Below are 12,661 nucleotides of genomic sequence, written 5' to 3'. Positions count from 1 at the left end.
ATGAAGTTATTCTGCAGAGCTTTACAAATTGAGCAAACATTCCATTGGAGTTACAGACCAGAAGCATCAGCAGTATTAGAACGAGTCAATGGCACACTGAAATCTAAGTTGGTGAATGTGTGTGCCTGAACATCACTGAAATGACCAGATGCGCTTGCATTTGTGCTTATGAGTCTTAAAAGTACACTGGATAAGAAAACAGTACCTTCTCTTTATGAGATGCTATTGAGGATGGCCATGAGAATTCCTTCAATCTTTTCAGCTGCACTTTTATTAATACGTGATGACATTGTTTTAGATGACTACAAAGACCTGGGTGAAATCGTACACTCTATTTACCAACAGGTGAACTTGGCAACACCATCAGCAAAAGAGAATTTATGCCACACTCTCCAAACTGGGGATGGGGTGGCCGCAAAGAAGCATGTTTGTAAATCTTGTTTGGCACCAAGGTGGATAGGCCCCAAATGGGCAATCCTTGTAAAAAATACTGCTATGAAATGTGGAGATTTGCCACAGTGGATCCACTCATCTCACATGAAGAGTGCCAGTGAAGAAATAGTGACAAACAAAAATGATTCACAGTATCAAGCTGTGTGGATCCAGAGTGGGTATTACTGATGTATCTGTATGTGCAAAAGTGACGCATTGCTGGGGTGTGTCTGAAAACAGATGCAACTCCAGTAATATGTGGTTTCACATGGGGCTTGGGAACTGTGTCACCCTTACGCCTGCCCTGAAGTAGGCATAAGGTTAAGACGCACTGGCGTCCTCGAAGTGGCGTACTGAAATCTTATAGATTTCAATGCTCCACTTCTATGAGGCTTTGATGCGGGGGAACGCTCACCCTGCATACATTATACCTGACAAAGGTATGATGTAGTGCAGGGGTTTAGGAAGTGACACATATGCCTACATGTGTCACTTTGTAAATATGGAGCAATGTGGCACATTATTTACGCTGTTGCAGAGTCACAAAATTGACGCAACGGTGGCGTAAATATGACGCAAGGGCTCATAAATAAGCCCCATGGTTACCCATTTCACTTTAGAAATTTTAGACAACGCTACAGGGAAGGCAGCTGAATAGAATTACACCAGTTTTGACAGATAGCTAGATCTTTACTCGGAAAGCATGCCTTTTGTAATTTGGTGTAAATCAGCTAAGTCATTTTTGAGAAATTAGGGTTAATAAACAAAAGGGCATCTAGACAGTTGGTGCTGAGGTTTTCCTGTTGGATTCCCACAGGAGTGCAAATTTAAAAAACGAAGCATTCTGATTTGGATTAAAGGGTTTCTTTTCCCGTTGGCTATCTTGATCATCAATTATGTCATTGAACATGTCTGAGTGATGTAATATTTGAGTTCATAAGTAGTACTGGGCGGGGTCGTAAGTTATAGTTAGCTCAGTAAACTGTAACTGGCAAATTTCAGTGGATTTATTGTTTTAAACACTAGTTTTTACATTATTACAAGGTCTAACTCTAATGTTCACCCTTTGTTTTATTCAATATGTATATATATATATATTCACTGAACAAAAATAAAGGTTGAAGTAATGTTATAGTTGGGCCTGATAAATAAATGTATTTCTAAAAAAAACCTTATAAATTCACTGAAAAAAACAAAGGTTAAAGAACCATTATGGTTAGGTGAAGATGTCAGTGATAACATTAACGTTATGAACTCACACATTACATCACTCATGACATGTTGTATGGCATGGAATTTTTAAGAAATGAAAGCATTTCCCCTTCTTAATGCTTGATTTAGGGAGGAGTTAGCTTTTGCCGCAAAGCCTGGTTTGGCTGTCTTAGTAGATCAAAACCTATGGGTGTTTACACTGATCGATCCAAGTAACACCCACTGAAGCAAGTTGATACAAAGTGCTTTTTGTACTGAGAAAAGGACACCTTTCCAGCGTAAAATATATTTTGCTCTTAAAAGTAAATACCAATTAATGGTTTTGTGTTACATTACTTTGAGTCCCTTCGGGATGGTGCAAAGCATTATTAAATGTGGCCAATTGTTTAACAGTTGACAACTAATCACTGGGCTTTACAAAATATGTCAGATATAGTAAATTCTCAGGTAATGCTAATTATTAACACATTTATCTAAGAAGACAAGCCATTTTTGCTTGATTGCAGGTATGAGTGACTAATCAAAAATATATCTCTCTATTAACCTATTCTTTATCAACTCACATAATGATATAGAACAATATTCACTCATATCATTTCTATTACAAAGGACAACGTAAAACAACAGCAAGCTAGTTTTTTGTTGTGCCCCAAACCAGAAATTATCATATTTTTACAGATTGTAATTTGCCAAATGTTTTCTTAAAAGCCTGCAGTCCACTCTGCCATATACCACCTCTATCTAGTTTTGATTCCATTTCATGCCTCTTTCTTCTGCTACACTTCTTGTCTCTGTATCTCACTCTTGCAAGTCCTTTCCCACCCCTGCTTTCTCTCTTGTATTACCTTCTTCTTTCTCCCATTCTGCCTTTCTGTCTCTTTTGTCTGGGTCAGAGTCTGACGATGAAAATAAGTCCCATTGCCAGTGACCACGAGCTGCAACCACACTCTAGACATTAAACAGTGCCATGTATCAGGTTTACTAAATCATCTAAATAAACATCATAAAGTCAAAATGAGGCATTATGTTGAATGCGTGATTGATTTGATAAGTTCTGTACATTGCGACCCTTCAGAGTTCACTCCTTCTAGTTCTAATGATTAATTTTTTATAGTCGATTTTCTAGGTGAAGTTTGGAAGTGTGCTATGAAAGTACCCAGGTGTACAAAGTGATGTGCCATAAGTGTACACCGAAAATGCTCAAAATAATGTTCTTTGTTTTCCTGGCTATGTAGAACTTAAAAAGCCAAAAAATTATTCTTTCTGCAACACATATAGGATAAAGTGACCTCTGCCATACATTATTATACATTACTGCAAGCCAAACAGGAGTGCCTTTATATGGCCATGTAACTCTGAGGGGACTTGTGACTTGCAATATTCTTTTAACCTTTGTAGAAGATTTGTTTGCTTCATAATATCTGTTAACACAATTAAACTACAAGAATAAACACGATATATCCTGAGCAGGATTGAACAGTTGAGTCATACAAAACAGTGTATTCCAAATTAAGTGATAGTCTTCCTCTTTATTGTTCAAAACAGCATCCCTTTGATTAAGCATAATCAAAGGGATGCTGTTTTGAACAATAAAGAAGAAGACTATCACTTAATTTGGAATACACTGTTTTACTTCTAATTTATGATTTGTATGACTCAACTGTTCAATCCTGCTCGGGATATATCGGGTTTATTCTTGTTGGTGTGGTTTTTTCTACATTATTTGGTGACGATAGATAGACGTCATCTTTATCCCTAGTAGCAGCCCTAATAAGTTGCATTGAAGTTACTGTTGACAATTGAGCGCAAACCCGTAACCTTCTATCTGTTGTCTCTTGTTCTAGTTACAATTAAACTACACTCAAATGCCTAAATCCTTACTCCTTCATGTGATTGCACGTATGGGGAATAAATGTATCGAGAGCACACCAATATGCAACTAGTAATTTGTTGCAAAAACGTACAATATTTAGTTTATTGTAAGTCACTTAAAAAAAAGATATGTTTCATAAAGTGTGGTAACATGCTTTCCTCTATATGAAATATGCTGCTGTAAATGGCTCCTTTATGCTAATTGCTGTTAATTTCAGGAAAACAGTTCAGAAGAGATGAACAGACAGTTCTCATTTCACTGTTCAATAAACTACTTGGCCTGCCCTTCACACTTTCTGCTGGCAGCAGCCTTTAGATGTCACAACTCAACTGCAATAAATTATTACAATTCAGCAGCTACATCATTTTATTATTACAAGTCACTAGTGATGTCACAACTAGGCGGGCTTTTGTCAATGGTATGCGGTCTCCCATGTATTATAATATGATTCTGGTTTAACATGCTTGCTGGTAATACCCCTTTTATTTCATAACCCAGAGCCACTCATTTACAGCAATGAAAAGAGAATCCATTTAATAGAGGGTATAAAGGAATGGAGAATGTAAGTAATGTAAGAAGAAACTCAATAAACAGAAAATGAAACAGAAGATATGCAAAAATTAAGAGAGTGGGTCAATGTAATTGCTAAGATTTGAATGGAGCAGCACTGGAAATTCTGTGCAAATTTTTAATCTGGTATATTTTATTGTTTCAGAGTGAGTTAAAAAAAACACAGCTGCGTTTACAATCTTATACTCTTTTCTTTTATATTTGTCTTTGTCTTTCATAGGGATGCAATCATCACCACGTCCGTCAACTCTCTCACAAGTTTCTTCTCTGGCTTTGTCATCTTCTCCTTCCTTGGCTACATGTCACAGAAGCATAATGTAGCAATCAGTGATGTTGCCAAAGATGGTAAGCACAGCCGCCCACTACGGTCTGCTTCACAGCACTGCCCCGCTCTGAGGCACAGTGAGGTCCATTCTTGGTCATCTTTACACAGCACAACTGCATAAAATTGTCATGAACTGGGTCTTTCGATAGCTGTGGAAGCACCTATATCAAATAAGGTAGCCTTTTAGTAAATACTAGGCTAGCATAGTGCGCATACCTCGTAATTCAGTACCAATCCTACGGTTTAATGTTGTAATGAATTCATCAAAAGCAGTTAGTCATTCTCAAGCATTGTGGCACATCTGCTCACAGGTGTCTTTATTCTGCTGAACCTTAAGTCTACTTTAAGTAACCATGTAACAGAATGTGTTTTCTGGATTAAGGTAGTTATATGTGTGTCATGATGGTATATTTTGTGCAAACAGAGGAATGCAGTATATTCTTGTAACTTCTGTTCCATGCAGAACAAGCCTTGACAAAGACACACATTTTGGCCATTAGTTGCTGCGGAGACAGCGCTGAGTTACAGAGGCGAGCATTGGGCTGCAATTACCTTACTGACTGGGGGTGGGTTGGTGGGTCGGTAGGGTGGGGTCAGAGGCAGTCTCCCTGGACTTAGAGGCCTCAAGTAGCGCATCCCATTGATGTGAGATTGGATATTTCCAAAGGCCTCACAATCTTTCTGACTGCAGTGCTGTACCCTCCACCGCCGCCCATGTCTCAACCGATTGAGTTCAGGCAAGTGGTCGAGGGTGGCCCTGACTACCAGGCTCTTGTGATCCCTTTCTTCACTAAGAAAAATGCCAAATCATGAAACCTGGTGACCGTCCTGTTTTTTTTTGTCCGTTGGAACAGACCAAAGACGCACACACCCCAGGGGTACAGCAAGGGAATCCCAGTGGTGCAAGAGAGGCAATCGGTAATAGACAACCAGTAATCAGTCAGTTGAGGGTAGATCCAAAACATATGTACAAAGTTCGCACCCTCACTCAGGATGTCTGGGCTGGAGGAATCGGTATGGTAGAAGAACAGGTTGATCTGCGCAAGAGTGAGATACGCTCTGTGCAAAACATAGAACTGTATTCGTTTGAATTGTTCATTCTGGGAGATAGTGGCAGGGTTGGCTAAGATCGTGGCCCACTCCGCTTTGCTTCATGTCCTGCCCAGATCTTCGATTGACAGGTCACGCAGTGTCAGAAGGGGTAGACAGGTATGTTCTTGCAGTGCTTTAGTGAACCACGACCAAGTGACTTCCTGTGCCCAATAGGTGTAGCCTTGACGAGTGCCATGGCTGATACAGATGGGTTCAGAGATGTACCTGCCGGTCTTGACTCGGGTCAGTGTTGCAGTGTGTAGGAGCTTGATAAGCCCGAGCATGGGATGACCTAAGCCAAACTTGGCCAGTACGGTGAACAGGTATTTCCATTCCAGGGAGTCAAAGGCCTTCTCCGGGTCCAGCACCAGACAGCCGGATTGTGGCCAACGGCCTGGTGCTTGTTCCAGAACACGAAAGAGGCAGCAAATATTTAGGGATGTGCTATGCCCTGTAGACCAGGTGTGGAATTACTGTCGCCAACCTATCTGCCACAATTTTACAGAGAATTCTGTTTGTGTTAAGCATCGCCAAGGGTCAGTAGTAGCAGAGATTAAATAGGCCACATCCTGGATTAGGTATGAAATCAATCAGTGCCTTCAGGAGGGACTAAGGAGGACAGGAGCACAAGAGCACTTCGACATACAGGGTCTGAAGACAAGGGACTTCAGCATGGAGTATGTTTTATAGAACTCCTGAGGGAGCCCGTTGGGGCCCGGAGTTTTACCCGATGCCAGCAACCGAATGACCTGGCGAATCTCAAAGAAAGTAATTGCCTCGTGAAGCTCCAGTGCCAGGTGGGGTGGAAACCGTGGTAAGTGCACGCTGGACAAGAAGCTGAGTCAGTGATCCCAACCAACAGCGCATAAAGGCGCTAATAGAATTGAGTAAAGACTAAATGTATCTCAGGCTGCATGTGCAGTTTCATTGGCCAGATGCAGAGTGATGGAGAGGACGGGGTATTGTGGGCCATCTTCTTTAATCAACCAAGACAGCAGAGCGCCAGATGTGTCCACTCCAGAATGAATCTTGGCACAATACACAGCATAGTTGAGACAATGCAGGTGCTCCAGTAGGGCCAAGTGCTCTCGCCTCAACCCGGCAAGCTGGCCCCCGTCCCCAGTTGAAGAGACGGCTAGTTTTTCGAGATAAAGAATGTTACTTTCTACCCCAGAAATATTCAGGTATAGCTGTTTTCCTACGCCTGTGAATGCACTCGTACAATGCCCCCTAATGGTGACATTAAACACATCCCACTCCACAAGGCGTGGCACCCTCTTTATGTGTGCTTTCAATCAGCTATTGCACCATCTTCAAGGGGGTTGTATGGGTGACACACGGCAAAAGTACATTTTAGAGTTGGAAGTTGGGTCTGGAGGCTTTGCAGTTGGATTTGCCTTTGTCTGTGTGGGCTTCACTGGGCATCAGCAGCACTAAACCACATAGGCATGGACCTCTGAATCGTTTAAGTGATGGTTTAATATACCTCTTCTCCTCTCTTCCACAGACGGAATGTGATTAATATCTTTGAGTCTTACAGGCTCTGTCTTGAATTCCAGATAAACATTTTACATTATAATGCCATGCCTCCTGCATTTTCTGCTCTGTAAATAATGTTCACCTGTTTATTTTGTCATTTACTAGTCGATAAAAATCTTAATATATTTTTGTTCAAATTGAAAAAGGGAGGAGGGAAAGGTAATGATGAAAGCAAGACACAAGTATGCATCTATCAGTGCCTGAAGAAACTAGGGAATGTGCTTAGGCCATTAACGCAGCTATTCATGCCAGAAAGCTATGCCTATTTAGCAAGGCAATTATGACTTACACTTGGCAAATGCACATTTTTTTATTTTATTTATAACGTTTTATATGGAGCAAACTAGACCCAGTGAGGGTATCAGAGCGCTTTACAAATGTTACATCAAAAATAAAAGTGAGAACTAGAAACATAGATATGAGTAGCTACCAGGAGAACGTAAATGTTGACAGTAAACGTTGTAGGACCAGAGGAATTCAGGAGAGCTTTAGTGTTCTTGTTTAGAGTTCATTGTTCACAGATCCTGGTAGGTGAGCTGAGTCTGGATGGTACCCAGCTCTCCCCAGAACTGCGATCAGTGGAGAGTTTTGTTAATTAGAAGTAGTTTGACTTCTTTTTTGAAGGAGGAGATTGAAGGGTAAAGCAGGTGATGTGGTCTGGTTTTTTTGTGGTGCTGTGTTTTTGCATTGCATATTGAATTGGGATGTTATGTTGTACTGTGATTGTTGTGTTGCATTCTGTGAGGTTCTTATTTTCCCTATTATGTTTTTTTATTAGACTGTTACTCTGTGTATGTTATTGTGTTATATTCTGTTATTTACCTTTGATAGGACAATATCGACAGAGCCTTATCTCCTGGGGTCACTGTCCACATACAAACTGTTTTTATTGTCCAGGTTTCGTCTGGACCTTTTTCATTTGTTACTTGCCGATCCAAAAGGGTGCAGCAGAGGACTGGTGTTAGCACCCTGTGGCTGTGACGGTGTGCCTCCACAGGATCTGCAACAAATTATGTTACTCTGTAAACTTTATGAGGTACTCCGGAGATATTTTTTATTTCCTCTTTTAAAGAGGCTGAATTTTAATCAGGTTCATCCCACGCTTCTGTATCTGCAATTGTGTAAGGCAGATTGTATATTTTTCATTGATGGCTACTTGAAATCTACGGTGAGAACTAGAGCTTGCCTGGAAGCTTACTTACCTCACTGGTAGAATGCTCTTTCTGTTTTAATGTGTGGTATATGTGTCTTTTTTAATGGATCCATTTTCTCTTCTATTATTGATATGAACTGTAATTTTAATATTCTCCAGCACTTCAGCAGTTTAGTACACCAGTTGACCCAAAACAATGACAGAGACTGTGTCCTAAATTAGCACTTACATTGCTCACTTTGGGCCAGATGTATCAAAGGTTTTTACCCATTCTGTGCCTATGGGAAAATGTGTTGATACATATGGCCCTTAATGTGCTAATGCCCGCAGTATATAATATTAGGGCCTAATTCACCACACACTTCATTGCACCTTCAATCACTTTCCTGGGCAGAAGAGATAAGACCTTTAACGCTCATTGAGGTTGTTGGAATGAAGGTGTGAAAGATGTTGATTGGCCCTATTTTTTTTTATTCTGGCCACAGTGAGCTAATTTACCCTGCCATTGATTCTTTTAGTTATTTTTTAATTTTTATAGCGCACAATCTGGCTTTACTATGGCATGCCGACACGTTTTAAAGTTCTGGGGCTGCATCGTGAATGTGCACCTCTGCAAACATTGGTTGCGCACCTTTATTGGCACAGTTTCTTTTCTGCCATTTTTGTGCCCAATCATAAAAATGTGCATGCACCATTGTTTGTGGTTAGCACAGATCAACTAATCACAATTTTCACCAGTTAGTGCACATTTTATTAACTTACATATAACTAAGAACATGGTAAAATGTTTCTCGCCACTTTCTCAGGCACCTTGTAGTTATGGAGGAAAATGCAATGGGCCTGATTCACAGAGGTAAATTCAGAGGAGAGCAGCCTCTTTGGGTCATAATCGGAATTGCAAAGAAGGCTATAAATGTCAAGCCTACAAATGCATGGTAGCAGCTCCTGCCAACAGGTGATCTTTAAGAGTTTCAAACTATAGTCTATTTTGGTGACATTTATTTTTCATTTGAAGCAGCCATTTCCGAGAATTGGATATTTGAGTTCAATATGAAATTACCCATATGTTACAAGTAGTGTCATATTTACCATTTAAAATATTTTCAACAAAGTTGCTCTAATTTTGACTAATTTGATTCGCATTTTCTTTTGATCTCTTCTCGTGTTCATGATCTTATCTTCAGATCTTTCCTCACTGGCACAGTGGCGGAATCCATGAGCATTTACAGTTATTTTTCTCACTCTTTTGCTCTTCACAAATTGCATATTTCTGTTTATATCTAGGTCTGCCAACATATTGGCTTGATGCAGACGCTTAATTTAAAGTTTCTCTTTCAGCTCGACTACTCCAGAGTGGAGATTGTCTTCCAGCCTGCAATGCATGGTGCGTCGGAAAACAGTCCAGACCATGGGGTGAGGGAAAATAAGGGGAAACCAAGGTCAGTGTGAAAGAAAACAGTTAAAAAGCCCCAGGATCCCTTATACTGTTTATAGAGATAAGCCAGGAAGAAGACAAAAAAAATATGACAAATGAAAAAAAGGGCCAACCCAAAAGGGGAAGCAAAAACGAGGTGGCAAAACGGGCGGAGAATAAAATAACGGATTTTTGAAAATACCCGAACAGTTAGACATCATTAGCCCTTACACGCTAGGAACTCCACAGGAATCCACCGACAGCAGACAATTATCTCAAACAAGGGGGAAACTCAACAGGTTAGCCCCCCTAGCAATAACCATCCTTAACTACAATCAAGGTCAAATGCCCGCGCCGAGCACCAAAACATTTACCTTTGAGATAATCCCCATGTTAAGTCCAATTAAGTTGACTATAATCCAGATGACCAGTAATTGCCCGGAAACTAACGTCCTAAAGATAAAGCCCAATACACCTCACCACTTGAAAGGGACCAACAAGATGCACATTGCTCAATTAAAGTAGAGGTAGCCAAGGAGCCAACCCCCCAATATACCAGGCACTGAGGCCACATGTGCCCACTTGAAAAAAGAGTGAATAGTGGACCCATGGATCTCTCTTTTAAATACTATGGATGCAGTTTCAACAGCAATTTGGCATCAGGCCAACACATAAGATAATCAGATAGATCTCCTCAACATTCTTGCAGTTCATATAGTAGGCACCAACAGGAAATTACAAGAATTGAATGGCCTGAGTGATAAACGGGGCTCAAGGGATTTGCCATTTCCAGCAAGCTCCATGCTAATGCACCCTATTTCTGGATAGACTATAGTCGTTACCAAACATTTTGAAACGCATCCTGCAGGAAGTCAAAACACTATCAAACACACCCCCTGAAAGTCTGAGGACACTACAAGAGGAACTGAAAGAACCATGATGCTTCAACATGTCTGCTTACCATTAGCAAAGGCCCAAGACATAACCAGTCCCAATGAGTCCAACAGAGAGGTCCAACCAAAATCACACAAGTCAGTTCAAGGGGAACTATCTTGGGGGCAAAAGCAGGAACAAAATCAAGACCAATCAGCCATAAAACTTACGCAGATCCCCAAGTATGAATCGAGAGGAGTGTTCAACACTTTAAATAGATGGTCAGTCCTGATATTATCAAAGGAAATTAAAAGTTCGGTACACATCAATTCACAACACCTAACAGCAATACAATTTGTATCACAACCATATCAAAACATTGTGAAGCAACATTCGCAACATGGGTCACAAAAGAGATTGCAAGTCAAGTGTTCAATCATCTTGATTATTTCCAACAATGGGAGATCGAAATACGTAGGTTCAAGCCAGTACAATACCCGGGGCCACTGCCCCCAGTCAAGACCACCATTTTAAATTTAAAATCAAAGGAGTTTCATAAAAAAAAAACAACAACAGGCTTATATCCTTAAGGGGAGCCCTGGGTCCCAAATTCCTATCCACTAACATGCAAAATCTAACGATCATAAACGCAACAGAAAAAGAACAACAAAGAAAGGAGCAAGCCCTAACTACTGTTGAGAACACACAAGAATGTTTCTGGCTCCCCAAAGCCCTAGATCAAACTTGGCAATGACAACCAGAAAGTCTTTCTAAATAAAACTTTCATTAACATATGCTCATGGAACATACATGGTTTTGGTAAGATGCCCTACGACGCCGACACAATGGATTTCCTTCTAAAGTTCAATATCATTTTACTACAAGAAACATGGAAACTGAACCCTACCTCAGTAACAGATTACACGGAACATCATACTCCAGCAGTAAGAACGTCAAGTTACGGTCATCCCAAGGGAGGTCTTTCCATGTTCCTTTCAACAAAATACAGAAGGATACATGAAAATATCGAATTAGAAGTAGAGTGACGGGAGGCAATAAAAGTAATCATAAAAGGTCAAAAAGCACTACTCCTTTTAAACGTTTACATCCACCCAAGAAAATCTAGGAAAGCCGAAAGGAGCAACACCGTCGTAACTTTAATAAAAGCATTGCAAAACTTGCCCTCAAACGCTCATTTTATAGCCACAGGGGATTTAAATTCCAAACTCATACAAAAGACTGGCAGTATCCCTTCCACAATCAGAAAAGATAAAAATTCCATAAATGAAGTTACCAATTTAAACTAGCGACAGAAGTAGAAAGCTCAAGGTTTCACAATTCTAAACGGAATAGTGAAGGAGGACAAGTCTGCTTCCATAACTTATGTAAGGGGCAGACCGTGCTCAACCATTGACTCTACATTCATCAGCAAAGTCTCACTTCTGTTTGTCAAATCCTTCAATATCTGTGCGACCTGAAAATGACCACTTTCCGCAAACATGAACAATCGAGCTAAAGCCCCGGAAACTGTGCAAAACTGAAGGATTGCAAACGCTGTCCATAGGCTACAATAGAAAACTTCTCAAATGGCCTTCTTTGACGCCCCCCACTTCAAAGGCACAACTGGGTATCAGTACAGGATCTCTAACACCATGACTTGTATACACTTCTAGACCTGTGGAGACTCTGCCAGGAGGAAGAACTGCTGTGCTGCTGAAAGGACTGCCACTCTGCTGCTTTACTGGGCTCTTGCCATGCCAAGCTGCCCTGCCTCCTGCTGTTCTCCTGCCTGGTTAAGAAGAACTGGACTTGCAACAACTGAACCCAGAGTGACTACAAGGGCTTGCAGGCATGCCTCCTGTTCTAAGTCTCAGGGACATCAAAGACTTCAACTAATCCTGCTACAGTACCTGAATTTTGCTTGTGCATATGCCATGTCAAGTGGTGCCAACCCAGACCTGGGCCCTTACAAAGTGGATATAATGTGCTGCTACGACCAGAGCCCATGCATCCTCATCAGAACCAGCACTTATTTGCCTTTGCATGAGTCGAAACCAGTGCATCCTCGTCATTGCATGGAGCAGACCTGGAACAACGCCTTTGGGACCAGCGAATCGTCTTCGGAACCAGCACATCACACTTGGGACTGACGCATTGCTGCAGTTGATTGGTGAAAAT

The 12,661-nt window shown here is 40.9% G+C and overlaps 1 protein-coding gene across 1 annotated transcript in view; it reads left to right on the top strand.

The window, feature by feature from the left end:
* The window catches only part of SLC6A3 (solute carrier family 6 member 3), a 581,644-nt gene that overhangs the window by 478,715 nt on the left and 90,268 nt on the right, over nt 1-12,661 (top strand). The window contains exon 7 of the mRNA XM_086966890.1: nt 4,308-4,432. Within this exon, the coding sequence (XP_086823016.1) occupies nt 4,308-4,432 (125 nt within the window). The remainder of the gene's footprint in view (nt 1-4,307; nt 4,433-12,661) is intronic.

Source organism: Lissotriton vulgaris, chromosome 4_1 (assembly GCF_964263255.1).
Source record: "Lissotriton vulgaris chromosome 4_1, aLisVul1.2, whole genome shotgun sequence".
NCBI lineage: Eukaryota > Metazoa > Chordata > Amphibia > Caudata > Salamandridae > Lissotriton > Lissotriton vulgaris.
The sequence above is the reverse complement of the archived record's forward strand: the minus strand, read 5'-3'. Positions and strand labels throughout refer to the sequence as shown.